At 40.2% G+C, this 16018-nt stretch overlaps 1 protein-coding gene across 1 annotated transcript in view; it reads left to right on the forward strand.

Moving 5' to 3' along the window:
• ULK2 (unc-51 like autophagy activating kinase 2) overlaps positions 1–9500 on the forward strand; it is a 101357-nt gene extending 91857 nt beyond the window's left edge. Inside the window, exons 25-29 of the mRNA XM_023529854.1 lie at positions 3329–3507; positions 3973–4091; positions 4462–4619; positions 6276–6411; positions 7266–9500. Of these exons, the coding sequence (XP_023385622.1) occupies positions 3329–3507; positions 3973–4091; positions 4462–4619; positions 6276–6411; positions 7266–7324 (651 nt within the window). The 3' untranslated portion in view covers positions 7325–9500. The remainder of the gene's footprint in view (positions 1–3328; positions 3508–3972; positions 4092–4461; positions 4620–6275; positions 6412–7265) is intronic.
• Positions 9501–16018: the final 6518 nt, after the last annotated feature.

A 16018-nucleotide genomic window follows, 5' to 3' on the forward strand; every position in this document is an offset into this window, starting at 1 on the left:
CTGTATGTTACGAATGTTGGTATACTTGATGTTGTCCCAGAGACCCCTTAAACCATCCTCATTTGTTTGAATTCTTTTTTCTTGTTGCTGTTCTAATTGGCTGTTTTCTGCTACTTCATCTTCTAAATCGCTGATTTGATCCTCTGCTTCATGTAACCTGCTGTTAATTTGTCCTCAGGTAGTCTTCATTTCTCTTATCATAATCTTCATTTCTGAATTATGTTTTCTATCTCTACTTTTATATTTTCTTTGTTAAAGTTCTCACGGAGTTCCTCTACTCTTCCCCTAAGTTCATTGAGCATCCTTATAACAAGTGTTTTGAACTCTACATCTGGTAGATTGTTTGTCTCCGTTTTGTTTAGTTCTTTTCCTGGAGCTTTGTTCTGGTTTTTTTTTTTTTTTTTTTTTTTTTTTTTTTTTTTTTATTTGGTACATGTTTCTTTGTCTTCCCATTTTGGCTGTCTACTTGTGTTTGTTTCTATCTATTACGTAGGGCTGCTATGTCTTCCAGTCTTAGTAGAGTGGCTTTATGTAGTAGGTGTGCTATGGATCACAGTGGCATAGTCTCCCTGGTCACCTGAGCCAGCTGCTCCAGGTATGTCCCTTGTATGGGTTGTGTGAGCTCTCCTGTTCTAGTTGAGCCTTGGTTGCTGTTTGCTCATCAGTGGGAGGGGTTGACCCTTGGGCTGACTGACTGTGCCCAGTGGAGGAGCTGTTGTGCAGGGGCTGACCCTACAGAGCAAGAGTCACTTTAGCTGGGCTCTAGTGCCTGCCCTGTCTGCTCTTTGGGTGTGTCATCCTCAGATGTGACCCCAGGTGGTGCTCTGGCTCAGACTGAAGCCGGCCACCTTGTGTACAGGCCAGGGCCTCCTGGGAGGGGCCCCAAGTTTAGCTGCAGGCTGTGTCCTACCTGGGGCCATTTGGCATGAGCCACCAAGCAATCTGCAGAATGCCGCCACCCATGCTGGGCTTGAAAGTCTCCCAGGAGGCTCAGCTGCAAACTGAGGCCAGCTACTGCTAGCGCCAGGCTTGGGGCTGCTCAAAAAGAGGTATGGGGTATGCTGAAGCCAGATGCTGCTTTTTTAGGTTTTGTGAACCTTGTGACATTTTAGGAAAATCTGTAGCATCAGCCAAGACAGGCTGTTTGTATGGAAAATTCACTGGAAGTGGCTTGGGTGGGACTCCATTTGGGAGGGGTGGGTCTCAGGGACTCATCAGGGTGGGGAAACCAGTGTTAGCTATGCTCATGGAGACTCAGATATGCAGCCACCTGGGTCTTCAGGCTGAGCAGGGAGAGAGCTCAACAAAGGAACAGCACCCTTTGCCAGCACTTCTGTCTGGGAGAGGGCTACCCCTCCAGCCGTTGGCTTGAAACCAGACAATTCAGTTTCTCCCCATGTGTCCCTTGCACCTTTCGAGCTGCTGCCTTAGTACTTGAACTCAGAGTAAGTGAGTCTGCCAGCGAGTAAGTTCATGCAGGGCCCTTCAAGAGGAGTTCCTGCGACTCCCCCAGCCCTTTGTCTCACTCAGCCACAATCTCTGCTGGTTTTCATGGCCAGAAGTTGTGGGGACTTCTCTTCCCGTCACTGGAACCCTGGGCTGGGGAGCCTAGTGTGGATTCGGGACTCCCTGCTCCACAGTGGGGAGACCTCTAAAGGCCAAGATATTTCTCCCGATTCTCAACCACCAAGCATGGGTATGGACCAGCTTATTTCACATCTCTGCTCCTCCTGCCAGTCTCAAGGTGGCCTCTCCTGTGTGTCCCCAGTTGTAGAATTTCTACTGACTCCAGGCAACTCCCAAAATGGCTATTCTGTTTAGTTGTAACTTTGATGCGGTTGTGAGAGGAGGCAAGCACAGTGTTTACCTATTCCACCATCTTGACTGGAACCCCTATTGTTAAGTTTTTTAATCTAAAGTTTATTTACTATTTATAGGACTCTTGAAGTACAGTCTTTGTCTTAAAGCCATAACTTATTATTCTCAAAGCTTATTTTTCTTCATAAAAGAAAATACACGTAAACTCGGGTTTAAAAAAATAATAAACCATAATGCCAGATTCGTCACTAACACTGAGAAATAAACCTGCCAAGCAGACTGAATGCTCACAATAGCTTCCCTCCATGGACCCAGTTCTACAGGAAAAAAAACATATCATAATCTGAAGCATGCTGAGCACAAATCTAGAACAAGAGAAGTTAATTTTATGATTCCAAAGACTACCAGCTCAATTCCTCAGTCTTGATTCTAGGACAGCATTCAGTGGGACAACATTGTGTCCTTGGTCCCTGAATACAATGCTGACTTACTCTGCATTTCAAATTAAAATGACTAGTTCTCTAGACCAACTAAAGAACAAATTTTCTCCCTGTGCTAGATCTCTAACATTTTTATTTTGTGTGAAGGAGAATTAAATATTTCACATAAAAGTTATAGTGCATGCAAAATTTTAGTAATGATTTTGTAGTAAGTTTAGTAGTAATTTTGAAAATGGGTAATCTAAGATTGGAAAAGCAACCTTCAATTTTTTCAGTCTCCATAAAATTAGACATCAATTATGTTCCAATATCTGTAGAACATCACTGATGTATGTCAGTATATTGGAACATATAGTCCAGTGTGTTGTCCTAGAGCAATGATGCTTTCAAAAATTGATTGGTTTATTCTCCTGTCTCTAGGAAAATGATTCTTATCCTTTTTTTTATCCATAAAAGGAGAGTAAGAATCTTAGTCTTATTTGAGATTTTAAAATACATTTATAGCTAAAAACAAATATTAATTTTAGAATACCCATTTTTAATACAGGCTATTGCGTCTATCTATACTCCCTTCTCTAACTGAACAGATCACACAAACTTAGAGCTTTGATATTAGGAATCACTGTTAATTGAAAAACCACCAGAAATTAAAATAAAGCATCTCTGAAATTATAAGTCAGTAGAATTCACTAAACTATCAAAAGTATGGTTAAGTGTTCAGAATATCCTTATAATATTGATACTTATTTTGTCATGTTTTTGTCTCATTTATATTAATTGTTCGATATTTAATTTTTTTCTGGTGAAAGCACAGTGACCTCATATCTTTGAAGCTTACTCTTGTGAGTGCTCTCATACATACACACAAACACATGCACATACCCACACTTGGTTTCATTTGTGTTTATTTTCTCACCAGTTTTCTAGAATTTAAAATTTTCAGTCTCCTTTGATCATTCTGATATTCTTAAGTATAGAAAAATATCGTCAGTGGATATGGTTTATATACAGAAATGAGTATCACCCCTTTTTAACCTGAAAGTTTGTAAGACAAATTGGCTTTGATGCAGCGAGAACACACAGATACCTTACGCCACCTCAATGTGATGCTGATGTTCACTGAATGTGTGCTGGACCTGACAGCCATAAGAGGGGGAAACCCAGAGCTGTGCACATCTGCTGTCTCCTTGTACCAGATTCAGGAGAGTGTGGTTGTGGACCAGATCAGCCAACTGAGCAAAGACTGGGGGTAGGTACCCACTTTGTCATTTACTTTAAGACTTGTTATGCTTTCTGTAAATTCATGTCTGAGATGGAGGAGGCCTTGTCATCCACTAAAGATCATATCCCATTATTAAAAGCTTCAAGGAAGTCTCTAAGTTATTTCATTGTGCTAGGTTTCACTACATGAGCCAAGACTTGGAGATTCTTCAACCTTAGTGTTGCCTTTTCCCTGTAAATCATACTCTTGAAGATTTTAGATGATAAAGAGATTGTATTGATTTTTATCTGAGTGTTTTGTTGTATTCAAAGCACACACATCTTTTTCCATGCTGAAACTTCTCCCTTCAGGAGTCATTTGTAAGTTACAAATATCAAGGAGAATGATATTCCCTTAGAAAGGCTATTTTAATGATGACCTGATGTGTAAAGAGCCAAGTCTGGCATATTGATTCACAGGGTAACACTCTGCTTTTATGTCTTCTGGGTGCAGGCGGGTGGAGCAGCTGGTGTTATACATGAAAGCAGCACAGCTGCTAGCAGCGTCTCTGCATCTTGCCAAAGCCCAGATCAAGTCCGGGAAACTGAGCCCATCCACGGCAGTGAAACAAGGTATGGGTGGAGTGTGACAATGCTTGAGCTGCCCCTTTTCCCATCATGCTAAGAAAGAAAGTTTTTAATAAGGAATCACTGTGTTATTAAATGGGAAAAGATACTGGCTTTTCTTTTAGTATGTGAAGGTTTTTTTGTTTTTGGTTTTTTGGTTTGTTTTGCCATTTAATTGATACAGAGAGCAGTCAGAAAGTGCTTTATTCTCAGTCTTCTTAACCAAATGAGAGAACATATGAAAGAATCTGATTTCCAGTCATTTTTTCAGTGATCATTTAGTGTCACTTTCCTTAAATCAGTAGGAAAGGCGTATGTCACTGTGACTTTATTTCTGGAGGAAAATTAAAATCAATTCTCCTTAACTTTTTTTCAGTTGTCAAAAATCTGAATGAACGATATAAATTCTGCATCACCATGTGCAAGAAACTTACAGAAAAGCTCACTCGCTTCTTCTCTGACAAACAGAGATTTATTGATGAAATCAACAGTGTTACTGCCGAGAAACTCATCTATAATTGTGCTGTAGAAATGGTAACCCTTTTTAAAGATTAATATAGTATAATGCTACTTATCTTGAAGAGTATCTTTTAAATTGAATATCTACTTGATGTTATCTAGCCCTTTAAAAAGAGTTTATTCCCCTACCACTCCCAAGTCCCAAATATTGTGATTACCTCTTACTAAAGGAGTAATTGAACTTAACATTTAAGTAACACATTAAGTAAGGTTGGTTATGACATTTGGTAAAATTTTATTTTATCTTTTAAAAATGGCTAAAATTAAACATGATCTACTCTTTATCGTTTGCATATAAAAGCTTTAGCTGGATCTGTTTCTGTATTTTCTACTATTTAAGAAATTATGGCTTGATAAAACATTAGAAAAAATGCCACTCTATTAATCAGTCCACAAAAATTCCTATGTTCAGATTCTACTTACTGGCTTTACTTAAGTATAGACACAAAGTAAGATCTCCTTTTCCAATTGCCTAGTTATATTATTGGAAATAGTTTATTTTCTGTCTCATGGGAGGCGGAAATGCTCTAAAGTATAGATGAAATTAGGGACTGTTAAAGAATAGTAGTTAAGTGGGAGAAAAAAATTAATTATCGGCCTGATCTTATTTTTACCACAGTAACATAACAATAAAGATAATAAAGAGCCATGAAACTTCAATAACTTTCTCCTTTTGCTCTGGCTGTTTAGCAAGCTTAGAAATATTAGCACTTGTGTTTAGTTGTTTATTTCTCCAGTTCCTGGCTCTGATTTTCTATATCTATTTTATTTATCTTATTGTAAGTGGCTTTAAATTAGTTTTTGAAGGAGACAGAGCATATTGACAAGTAAATTAGGATACTGGATTACTGACAATCCTGGCATTTAATGATTAAAGAGAAAAATTAGAATGTTGTTGGGATCAAATACTCATAACCCTGTTAATAATACTACTGTCTCCTGTTTCTAGAAAGCCCCAACCCATCTTTCACATCACCTAGTCAACTTCTCCTCTTTCTTTATTACTTGGCATAAACATCATTAGGTTTTCCCTAATCTCTTCCTTCCATATCGGGTTATATGCACTTTGTATATATTCCGTACCATCTGGGGCTTCCTCCTGTAATACCACATATCCCTTGGAATTAGAATGACATATTTTGCAGGATTATCTCTCCCAGATGATGAGCTCACCTTTCTTGTATGTTCAGTGCCTGGTACTTAGTAGGTGCTTAATACATATCTCTGAATGAATGAATGACTACTATATCAGACAATTGTTTAACTAAAAGGAGAAGCTGATAGGTGACTTTTAACATCATTTAATTATTTTTTTGTAATAAAAATCTATTTTAATGAAATGCCAGGTTACCCTAGCATGAAAGTATATGTTTAAAATAAAGTGTTTAGTGAAGTCCTAAAAGAGCTCATTTAAAAGTATACAATTTATGAGTCATGAATCTCTGGGGACGTGAAGTCTACGTTTGAATGCAGAATAACTCTTTTGTGAGAAAAGTCTTTCTTTATATTGCTCATCAGATGAATCTTTAATTTTTATATAGTTTGGTAGATTGTCATTTTGTAAAAATGTGTTAATTTTAAATAGATTCCACTTCAGGCTTCATTGGGCAAATGAATTTGTATTTTCTTGGAAAAGCTGTGAATCTTCTTGTTTTTGTTGACTGGTTCCAGGTTCAGTCTGCAGCCCTGGATGAAATGTTTCAGCAGACTGAAGATATTGTTTATCGCTATCATAAAGCAGCCCTTCTTTTGGAAGGCCTAACTAAGATTCTTCAGGACCCGGCAGATATTGAAAGTGTACATAAATGTAAGTTGACTTAGAAAGTAGTGTGTTTATTGATTGCAGTTTAGTTGTCTCCGACAGGCAGAGTAGGAAGAGCATGGAGTTTAGAATCATGCTGCCTCAGTTTGAATCTTGGTTTTCCAATATTGGGGAAATCACTTACCCTTTCTGTGCTCTCAGTTTCTTCATCTAGAAGATTAGGGAACATTGCCTACCTTGCAGAATTGTTGTAAGGATTAGAGCTAATGCTTGTAAAGTACTGATGGCTTATGTCATTAATCTTTAGATTTCTACACTGCATTACGATGTTGGTGGGTATGTGTTTGTGTATGTAGAGAACTTCGTTTTTATTACTAAATAATAATAAATGCAACTATTTTAAGCCTCGTGGGCTTAGTGACTGAGGAGTCCTATAAAGACTCTACATACTGCATATTTGGTATAGACAGCAGAATAGAGATTGATAAGATACCAGGATTATATTATCACTTGTCAAATATAAGCACAGTGATCTGGTTTTTAAGGAAGAGGTAGTGGACCCATTGGAGTAAATGTGGTCATACCACGTTTTGAAGAGCCACAAGAGGATGGCAATTGTAAAATTATTTGCAACTGTGAGCAAGCTAGCTGTTAAAAATATAAATATTTATTTGATGTGCTAATCTAAATTTTACCAATGTGTGCAGCACTAAACTATGAATCATATCTAAACAGTTATCAGGCAGAAAGAAGAAAAAGTATATAGAACTGTTAACTTGGGGGCAAAATAGAACAGAGGCGAGGATGTTAGTAGAGAGTTAGTAATTTTTTAAATAAGTTTTTCTTTCTTTGGTTTGAAAATAAAAATGATCTTTATTATGAATTTATTTTATTTCTAGATAAATCTAGTATCGAAAGAAGATTATCGGCACTCTGCTATAGCGCCTCGGCCATGTGAGCAGCAGCAGGCTTGTCCCATGGACCAGTGGTGGGATGTGAGGTGTTATGTTTGAGAGTCCAGCTTGGGTTCTGTTGCCCCATCCCCAGGAGACTGTAGTTTCTTACCTGGTGACTACCAAAGAACAAGCAGTGATTTCAAAAAAGGAAAATAATCCAAAAACTACGTATTTGTAGAAAATCTGCCTTATTGGAGAAGTCACCCCTTCCCTTTTTCTTGTAGAAGCAGAAGCAAGAGTATTCCACTTGTCTTTCAGTTTGAATTTGGTAAATAAATGTACCTTAGAACTAGAATCATCAGTACAGTTATTCTTAAGGATAATTAAGAATGAAACAAAGTGAGTGGCTCTTCACTCAGTTCACCAGAGCAATGTGTGAAATTCCACGTTTACTGAGGTATAAAAATTTTTTAAAATCTACATCTCATCCAGGCAGTTTGATACTTGGGGCAAGTTTGTCTAAATCTGAGCATGCATCCTTAAACAGCTCAGGAAGAAATAAGAAGATATGAAAGATGGCTCTTAGAAGAAATTGTGAAATCTTCAATTTGATGTAATACGGACACTTGTTAATCTTCCAGAATCTTTCATATATATTGCACTAATTTATTAAAACAACTCTGTATTGGATTTTGCAATTTAAAACTAACTGAGGCACAATGGACTTGTTTAAAAACTATTTTACTTGATTATATATACACATCCTTTCCAGAATTCACATGTAATATCTAGTGGACTTTTAAATGGTAAAAACTTGTGTTCATGTGAACCTTTGCATTTTTTAACCTATTCATCTACACCCACAGATTTTCTGTGATATTTTTGAGTTGCTGGTTGTTTGCTTTTGGTTGCCTTTGTTATCGTGCATGCAGAATGTGCATTGATTCCTGTGACCTCTAAGTTTATTAAAGGCTAGGTTTATTTGGGCAGTATTAGGAAAAATATCAATCAAGAATTTTAATAGGGCCAAAACAAAGTTGGTGATCTAAAAGCTTGTTAATGATGTGGAGTTTCTACAAGAAGTTAATGAAAAATAAGGTTTGATTTCTCTTGGGAAAATGGGCAGCTCTCTCCAGCCTAATATCTATTTTTTATGTTAATCCTGACAATTCACCAAATAGCTTCATGGAGAATGTGGGCAGTTATGATTCCTCTGTTGTATATTATTTAGTTTCTTTTACTTACCTGCTTGAGTACTTGAATAAACCATTCTCCAGTTTTAATCTTTTTATTTTCATCCTTTTAGATAATAAATCTGACAAATTGCACAGAAGCTTGTTGGCATTAATCTAATTTTAGCATATTGCTAAAAACAAAAACATGGTTTTATTTTGACAAAGTAATGTAATTTTTACCTTATTTATCTATGAAATTCCAGCAGTTAATTTAAACACTTATTTATATGATGTTTGTAATTTTAGGTCTTTAATACAGTGTTTCTACCTCTCATTTGTAACTGCATGCATTATTCTTGAAACTAGGTAAAACTCACCCAATTGTTGTGTAATAGCCTTTTTGTTATTGCCTGTACAGATGTATATTAAGGTAAAATAAAACTGACAAAGTGTTTCTAGGGCAAAGTTGGGTCCATGTTACATGGCTTGTCAAGCCAGGTCCTTCCTCAGTGGGTTTGGAGCTTTCTTATTAATGCCCTTTCTACTGCCCAGGATTTCAGACTCAGTAACCATCATTCAGACTGTGTAGTGAGGATACCTGTCCCTCTCTGGAGAGGTTATAAGCACTAGTGTTAGTGGTTCTCTATTTTGTATAATTTTTTCAAGGGTACAGGGCAATTCCATTTATGTTCTCTCAGTTATCGCCCATGCTATTTCAGTTAATCCTCCAAATTAGGTGGGTTTATTCCATTTCCTCCTCCCCAATTTTTTTAAAACATAGAATGAAACAGGTTCACAGTGAGTAGGTGATTGGTCTGAAGTCAAGTAACTAAGGAAGGGGTTAAGCCATGCTTTGCGACTTCCAAGTTCCTTTTTCTTCCTCTCGTGTGATAAAGGTCTTGTGGTACATGGTATGTATGAAACCGTGAAGCCTGAACAGCAGAGAACAACAAACTGTAGATTCATGAATAATGGTTCTGATTATATTTCCATTATCAAGGCTAATTGTTTGAGACTTTCGCCTTGATTATAGCAATAATAAACATACTTTATGTTTCCATGAGTATTTTTTAATTTTATATCATGTTTTATGCAATAGAAATGGACTGGCTTATACATTCATTGGTTTGACACCTATGAACCTAGAAAGTTATTGACCACACAAATGTAAATAGAGTAATCGGTGAATTTGCTAATTGGCTATTCCTGTGGTAAGGATTTGCTTTAACTGCAACCTGTGCTAGAGCCGATGGCTCCCATGGTCACATGCTCACTTCCTACCAAGAGGAATAATCAGAGCAGCAAGTGTTCTGTCTCTAACTGGAGTCATGGAGAGAAGCTAGGAGGGGAATTTATTGTTAGGACTGGTTTGTCTCAGTCTCTTTTCACAGGGTAATAAGGAGGACATTGAGTTGGACATAGTAGACATGAGGCCATTAATTCAGATGTCTAAAATGTTCTTGAGGTGATGGAAATGATTTGAGCACTGGCCTTAGAGGAAGACTTCCCACACTGAATGTATGCGTCCTCCTTGTAGTTTATATAAACAGTCTTAAATTTTTTCTAGAATAAAGCAGGGCTGTGCTTTCTCTAGGAGAATTGCCTACTGACATACTTGGCAGGGGGTAGCCATTACTTAATGTCATACTCCATTCATAGGTACATCTTAAAAGCATCTGTGCCCATCTCTACACAGCCTTGACACAAGTTACTTCCAGGTCATGAACCCCTTGAATCTTCAACCATGGAAGCTCCTGGGGCTACCCAAGTCTCTTCCCTGTTAAAGCCCTGTGAAAATACTTTCTGTAGGGAAGGAGTCAAGATGGTATTTTCCTCACCTGAATCAGAGGAAACTACATCAGAAGCGACCTACCTAGAAAAGCACTGCAATACATGAAACTGACAATCATCCCCTAAAATCTCAACTTTTGTGGAAGAGGCCAAGCCAAACAAGTGAAGGGTCAATGTGAATATAGTGACATCACTGTACTAGAGAAAGGCATAGATACAGAAAGCCAGCTGGCAGTGCAGCCCCACTGTGCAGCAGAGGCTGTACAGTGAGGACTCAGGCACACCTAGTCCCAAGTGAGGCCATGTGGGCACTCTGTGCAGGCGAAACTAATCTATAGGTTTTTCTCTTTTCATAGAGGACTTCTCAGTCCAGTTTTTAATTTGCCATAAAGATCTTTTTCTTGTTTCATCTGTTCTCTTTAACAGCCTCTAAGGCGCCTCCTAAGAGTGGCTCTGGGCTGTGGAGGCTGCAGAGATGACTAATCCCCGAGGACTTCCTCTCGCTCTTGGCATAGAGGCTCTTCTGAAGTTTGCACTGAGGGAGTCGCTGCACGCTGAGTGCCCTTCTGCTCTGAGACTGTCCTGCTCTTTGAGAGTTTGTTTACTAGGAAAGGCCAGCTGAGCACTCGTTTAGTGAACACTGTTCTCTGTGCATAGCTGTGTTTTCTTGGGCACATTCCCTAACTTCTCTATATCTGTCAGACCAGGGAAAAGGCACAGATCTGAAAGAACCGTGGCAAGATAAAGCAAGTTAGTAAGTGTGAAGTTGTTTCAACAGTACCAGGCACATGTTAAGTCTTCAAGAACTTCAGCTGTTGGAGAGGTAGTCCGTATGTAGCTCCTTGCTGTTTTCTGGGAGGGAGGAGTAGAGAACAATTTATTTTGTGTTTGTTTGGGGTGAGGCCTGAATTTAGAACTTACTAGAACCACATTTGCTCTAGCTGGACAACTTCTGAAAGGACACAACTCCTTCCCCAGCTGACCCACCAGCACCTTGCTTTCAGATGTCTTAATTACCCTTTTAGGTCGGTCTGGCAGTTTTAATAAAATGTTTGTATTTGTCTAACTTATTACTTTATAAAGTGATTTATTACTTTATTACTTATTACTCTTACCAACACTTGCTTACCTCATTTTACAGATGGAAGTTACAGACTTGGAGAGTAATTTTCCCGAGAGAGAGGCCACGTGACTGGATAGTGGTGGAGACCACTGCCAGGGATTTGGATTGTCAGGCTGTTGGGCTGGGAACTTGGGCACAAAGCACTCTCCTCTCCACAGAGTGTGCCTAGAGTCCCATACCTGCTCACTCCCATGTCCTTCTAATGTACAGGAAGAGAGGAAGGAAGATGGTTTTATGCCATTAGGTGCCCAGATGTCTCCAGCTGGAGCCATCTTCTGCCTAGCAGGAGGCAGCAAATTTCAAGAAGCAGGTGAAGTCAGCAGCTTTGTCGGCAGCTTTGTACTCCCCCTTGGGACTTGAGCTGGAGCCCAAGAAGAACAGGTTTCAGAAACCACCCTTGAAACTTGAAGCGAAAGGGCTTCTGTGACATATTAATAGACTCGAGCATTTGACCCACTCTACAGTTTCCCTGTTTATTTGTTTTTCACATGTGCCAGTGAGATTGAACAGCAGGGAATTGGTCTAGTCCCAGGTGGGAGGAGCCTCAACCCCAGGTCTGTCCAGGGGACCCCCACAGTCCCTGACTGGCTCCTAGGGTCAGTTTTTCACTGATGGCAGCAAGTGCAGACCCTTTCCCAGGGAACTCCTTAGTCTGCCCCACCATTGCTGTGCAGCCTCACACTCTCCACCTGGACCTGCTCAGCACAGAGTTCTGTGCCAGCCCCCTCAATCCTCCAGGAGGAGGATGGTATGCACAACCTGTCTTTGTCTCCACCCAGTCGCTCCTTCTCCCACTTTCCTGTCCTGCCCTCCCCATTTCAGCCCACTTAGTTGTGAGGGGCCTGTGCCCATAGGATATGTCTGGAGGAGTATTCGTTAGCATTTGGGCCCGAACCCTACCTCAAGGAGAGTTTGGGGAGGAAGGTAGTGAGCTGGACAGGGAAAGATCTCCAAAATGCCCTTCCCATCTGAGCAATAAAATGACTTCCTACCTGACACATTTAACACCTGTTGGGAAACAGCCATAGGAAGCCTGCAACCAGGGTTTCTGATGGGGCCCTGGTAGAGACTATTGCTCTGTTTCAGCTAGAGAGTTTCTGTAAAAATGACAGGTGTAGAGATTGTAAACTCTGGAAATAAACCAAGTGATGACTAATTTAGGAATTCCCGTAAGGAGCAAAAAGTGCAGGCAGCTGAGTTGGTGTAGAATGCCTTAAATTGAAAGTAGCTCTACAGTTTCTAATGGAAACCCAGAATATTTTGAACATGAAATTTTTTTTAGTCCCTTTTACTGCGAAGAGAAAATAGCAGCACCATATACCTATAGCCTGGGAAGGACTTTTCTAAACCTAAATATGATGAAACAACTTACAAATAGAAAAAATTTAAATGCGTTTTAAGTGTCCATAAGGTAATAAAGATACTCATTGGCAGCTGTCCAAAAGAATGACAAAGTTTCCTTCTCTATCAGTAGTTTCTGGAAATGGAAATTATTGTGGAGGGTGGGTAGAAGAGTCATGTTTATATTCCATAATGCCGATACTATTTTTCCCCATGAGCTCATGTGGAATCTTTTAAAGTTTTTTAGGTATAGAGGAAAAAAAAACTATAAGTCAAATAATCAATTAGGAAACACATTTGCAGTAAATACAACAGACGAAGGGAGATTAAGGTGTGGGGAAATGCTAGGGGAAAATAAGGAAATCCTTTTGTTCTTGTCTCCCAGTTTGTTCCTGGACCCCCACCTCCCAGTCAGAAGCCTTACTGTGAGCAGTGGAATAAATAAATCCCTGGCATGCACAGACCAAGGGGCCCCACAGTAACATTCTGAGTCACTTGGCTCAGAATAAGGACATGGATTTGAGAGGCATTGCTGTCCTCATCTTCCCTGGTCACATGTCCCTTTGCTACCTTCCATGTGTTATTGTTTTGGGGCAAGACGTTTAGTCTCTCAGTTTTGCTTTTCCCATCTGTAAATGGAAATCGTATAGAACTTGCATTTCAGGTTTATTGCAAGGATTAAGTGAAATAATAGTACCTGGAGAGTAGTTACCCTGAATAAACACGGTGGTATGATTAATAGTCACGCAGCAATGGAACGAGGCCTGAGGACCTGGATCCATCTTCTCCACAGACAACCAAGACTGGTCAGAAGTGACTTCTGTTTCTTCTCTTTGTCAGTCAAGCAATACACTGCATTCTTTATCACATCTGTTTTTCTGAGATGTGAACCAACCTTTTCATTGAGAACATGCTAAGATAACATTTCTTAGACAAGTTGATCTTAAGCACATATCGACATTAACTCGCTAACAAAGGAGTCAGCAGTGTGGCAAAAGCATGTCAGTTCAGAAAGTATATGAAAACGGGGGTATATTTGGGAAACAGAATGTTTATTACATAAGTAGCTTATTGGTAAAGATTACGGTTTCCTTTCATGTGGTCATAAAAAGAGCATCTGTTCCTCTATAGCACAGGAAATCTGAGACACGATGGTTCAAGATACCCAGTATTTGCAAACTTTTTCTCTATGGGACCAAACAGAATTTTAGTCTTTGAGGTACACATGGTCTCTGTTGCAGCTCATCAACTCTGCAGTTGTACCTTGAAAAGCAGCTGTAGACAATACACAAATGAACATGGCTGTATTCCATTAAAACTTTATTTACAGACATTGAAATTTGAATTTCATATAATTTCATGTCTCACAAAATATTTTCTATTTTTCTATCCATTAAAAAATGTAAAAACCATTTTTAATTTGTAGACCATGGACTAGACCTGGCATGTAGATTAATAGCAGAAGAGAAAGACAGTCCAGATTCAAATGATAAAGAGACATCTATGGTGCCCACTAAATAATGGGTTTTCCTTGTCCATATGTGATGTCCAGTAGGTCCAGTTAACATGGGTGTGAGATAGTGTCAGTGTGCCAGAAGCAGAGCACTGGATGACAGTTCTACTTTTAAACAATTCATCAAACTGTTAGTAAATATACAGAATGCAAAATTTGTACAATTCTTAGTCTTGGAACAATTTTTTTTCTGGTTCGTTGACAAATTAGGTGCCCTACTTCTTACTCTTGCTGTGGGCTTGAGCAAGTCACCTCACCTTCCTGAGCCTCCATTTTTTTCTTTATTAAAGAAAATCAAAGTAGTACCTTCTAACAATTTTTGTAGAGAAAATGCCCTTTGCACACTCGCTGGCTGGCATTTAGCCTTCCCAAGGGATCAATAAATTGTGATGGTTTTGCTTTTAATACTAAAAATATACAATGCCATGCTCTCTTGTGCCGAGCGGATGCCCTGATCCTACAAACAGCTACCTGGAGCCCCGTCCTCGGGCCCTTGGCCCATCTTTCAGCAGGGCAACATGGACTTGTCCACTGCAAAACCAAGCCCCAGTGCCTCGCTGTGGGGCTGATACTCTATAAACATTTTAGCTCTATTTTCTTGACATGTTTAAAATATGAAATAAACGTATTTTTAACCCTCGTGTGTATGCAAATTGAAAAATAATTTCCTTTGAGGTTCTATGTCTCTGGATCCCCACAGCCGCACACTGTGTCAGCAGCAGGCCTCACTTCAGTGCCTTCGAGGGGGAATTTGTGCCAAGTAGAACCCCTCTGGCCCAACTTTTGCCCCCTGTGGCCCCTTGCCCCACCTTCTCCCGCCACCACCACTCTGATGAGAGCCGACATCCCCGTCTCGCCAGACAAGTCCCGCCCCCGGACAACAGAGGGCGCCCACCCCCCAAGAATGAGGCTTCCTCGGCGCCCGAGGTCCGGTTCCTGCACTGCGCCCAGCGGACAAAGTCTTGGGGGTGGACGTAAGGGGGAACCTGGTAAGGTAACGCCTTCCCAAGGGGTCACCGTCACGGACCCCTCTGAGAGCCTGAGGAAAACCTCGGAGAAGGTATACAGGCTCACACAGACAGCGAGCTCCCTTGGCATCCATCTCGCCGTATTCCCCAGAAGCCCAGCTCCTTTCTTAAGAGAAGCAGTGAGGTGAGTCCTCAGTGACCCCTTCCCCCAAGGAAACTGCCCCAGATATTCCCCCAACCTCCTCCTGGGGCTGGTCAGATCAGCCCTTCCCTTGAGAGTGGGGTGAAGAGTTGGGCCGGCCCAAAAGAGAGACAAAAGGCCCTTACCCCTCAAGGGTTACCCTTCTATCTCCCCCTGACTTCTCCCTCTTGGAGCCCTTCATTCTCAGCCACTCAGAGAATGCTCTTGTGTTGAGGACAGCCCTGGATGGTGAGAAAGGCAAGGCATCCAGCCAATAGGTATAGAAGAAGAAATCCCAGGTTGTTCTATGATTAGATTTAGGAGTTGAAGGCCTAGAATTTAGGGAAGAGGGGGCTGGTGTGAAGCAGGGTCTAAGGAAGGAGTTCCCCATCCTGTGAGATGTTTCCTATGTCAGAGGCTGATTGATAAATTTCAAGGATCTATGATGTCTGCTTTGAATCTGGTCTATTCTCCTTCACACTTACAATCAAAACTGTTAAGCACCTATTATCCTAAGCACTGGGTTACAGCAGGGAACAGCCCTCATGGGGTATACACTTTGGACAAGACTTAGATCAATATAACATGACAGTTGTGATTAATGCTACAATGGGAGATGGATGATGTTATTGTTTGGGGGGTGGGGGCGGGGCATTAAACTAGA

Source organism: Pteropus vampyrus, unplaced genomic scaffold (genome assembly GCF_000151845.1).
Source record: "Pteropus vampyrus isolate Shadow unplaced genomic scaffold, Pvam_2.0 Scaffold44, whole genome shotgun sequence".
Lineage (NCBI taxonomy): Eukaryota > Metazoa > Chordata > Mammalia > Chiroptera > Pteropodidae > Pteropus > Pteropus vampyrus.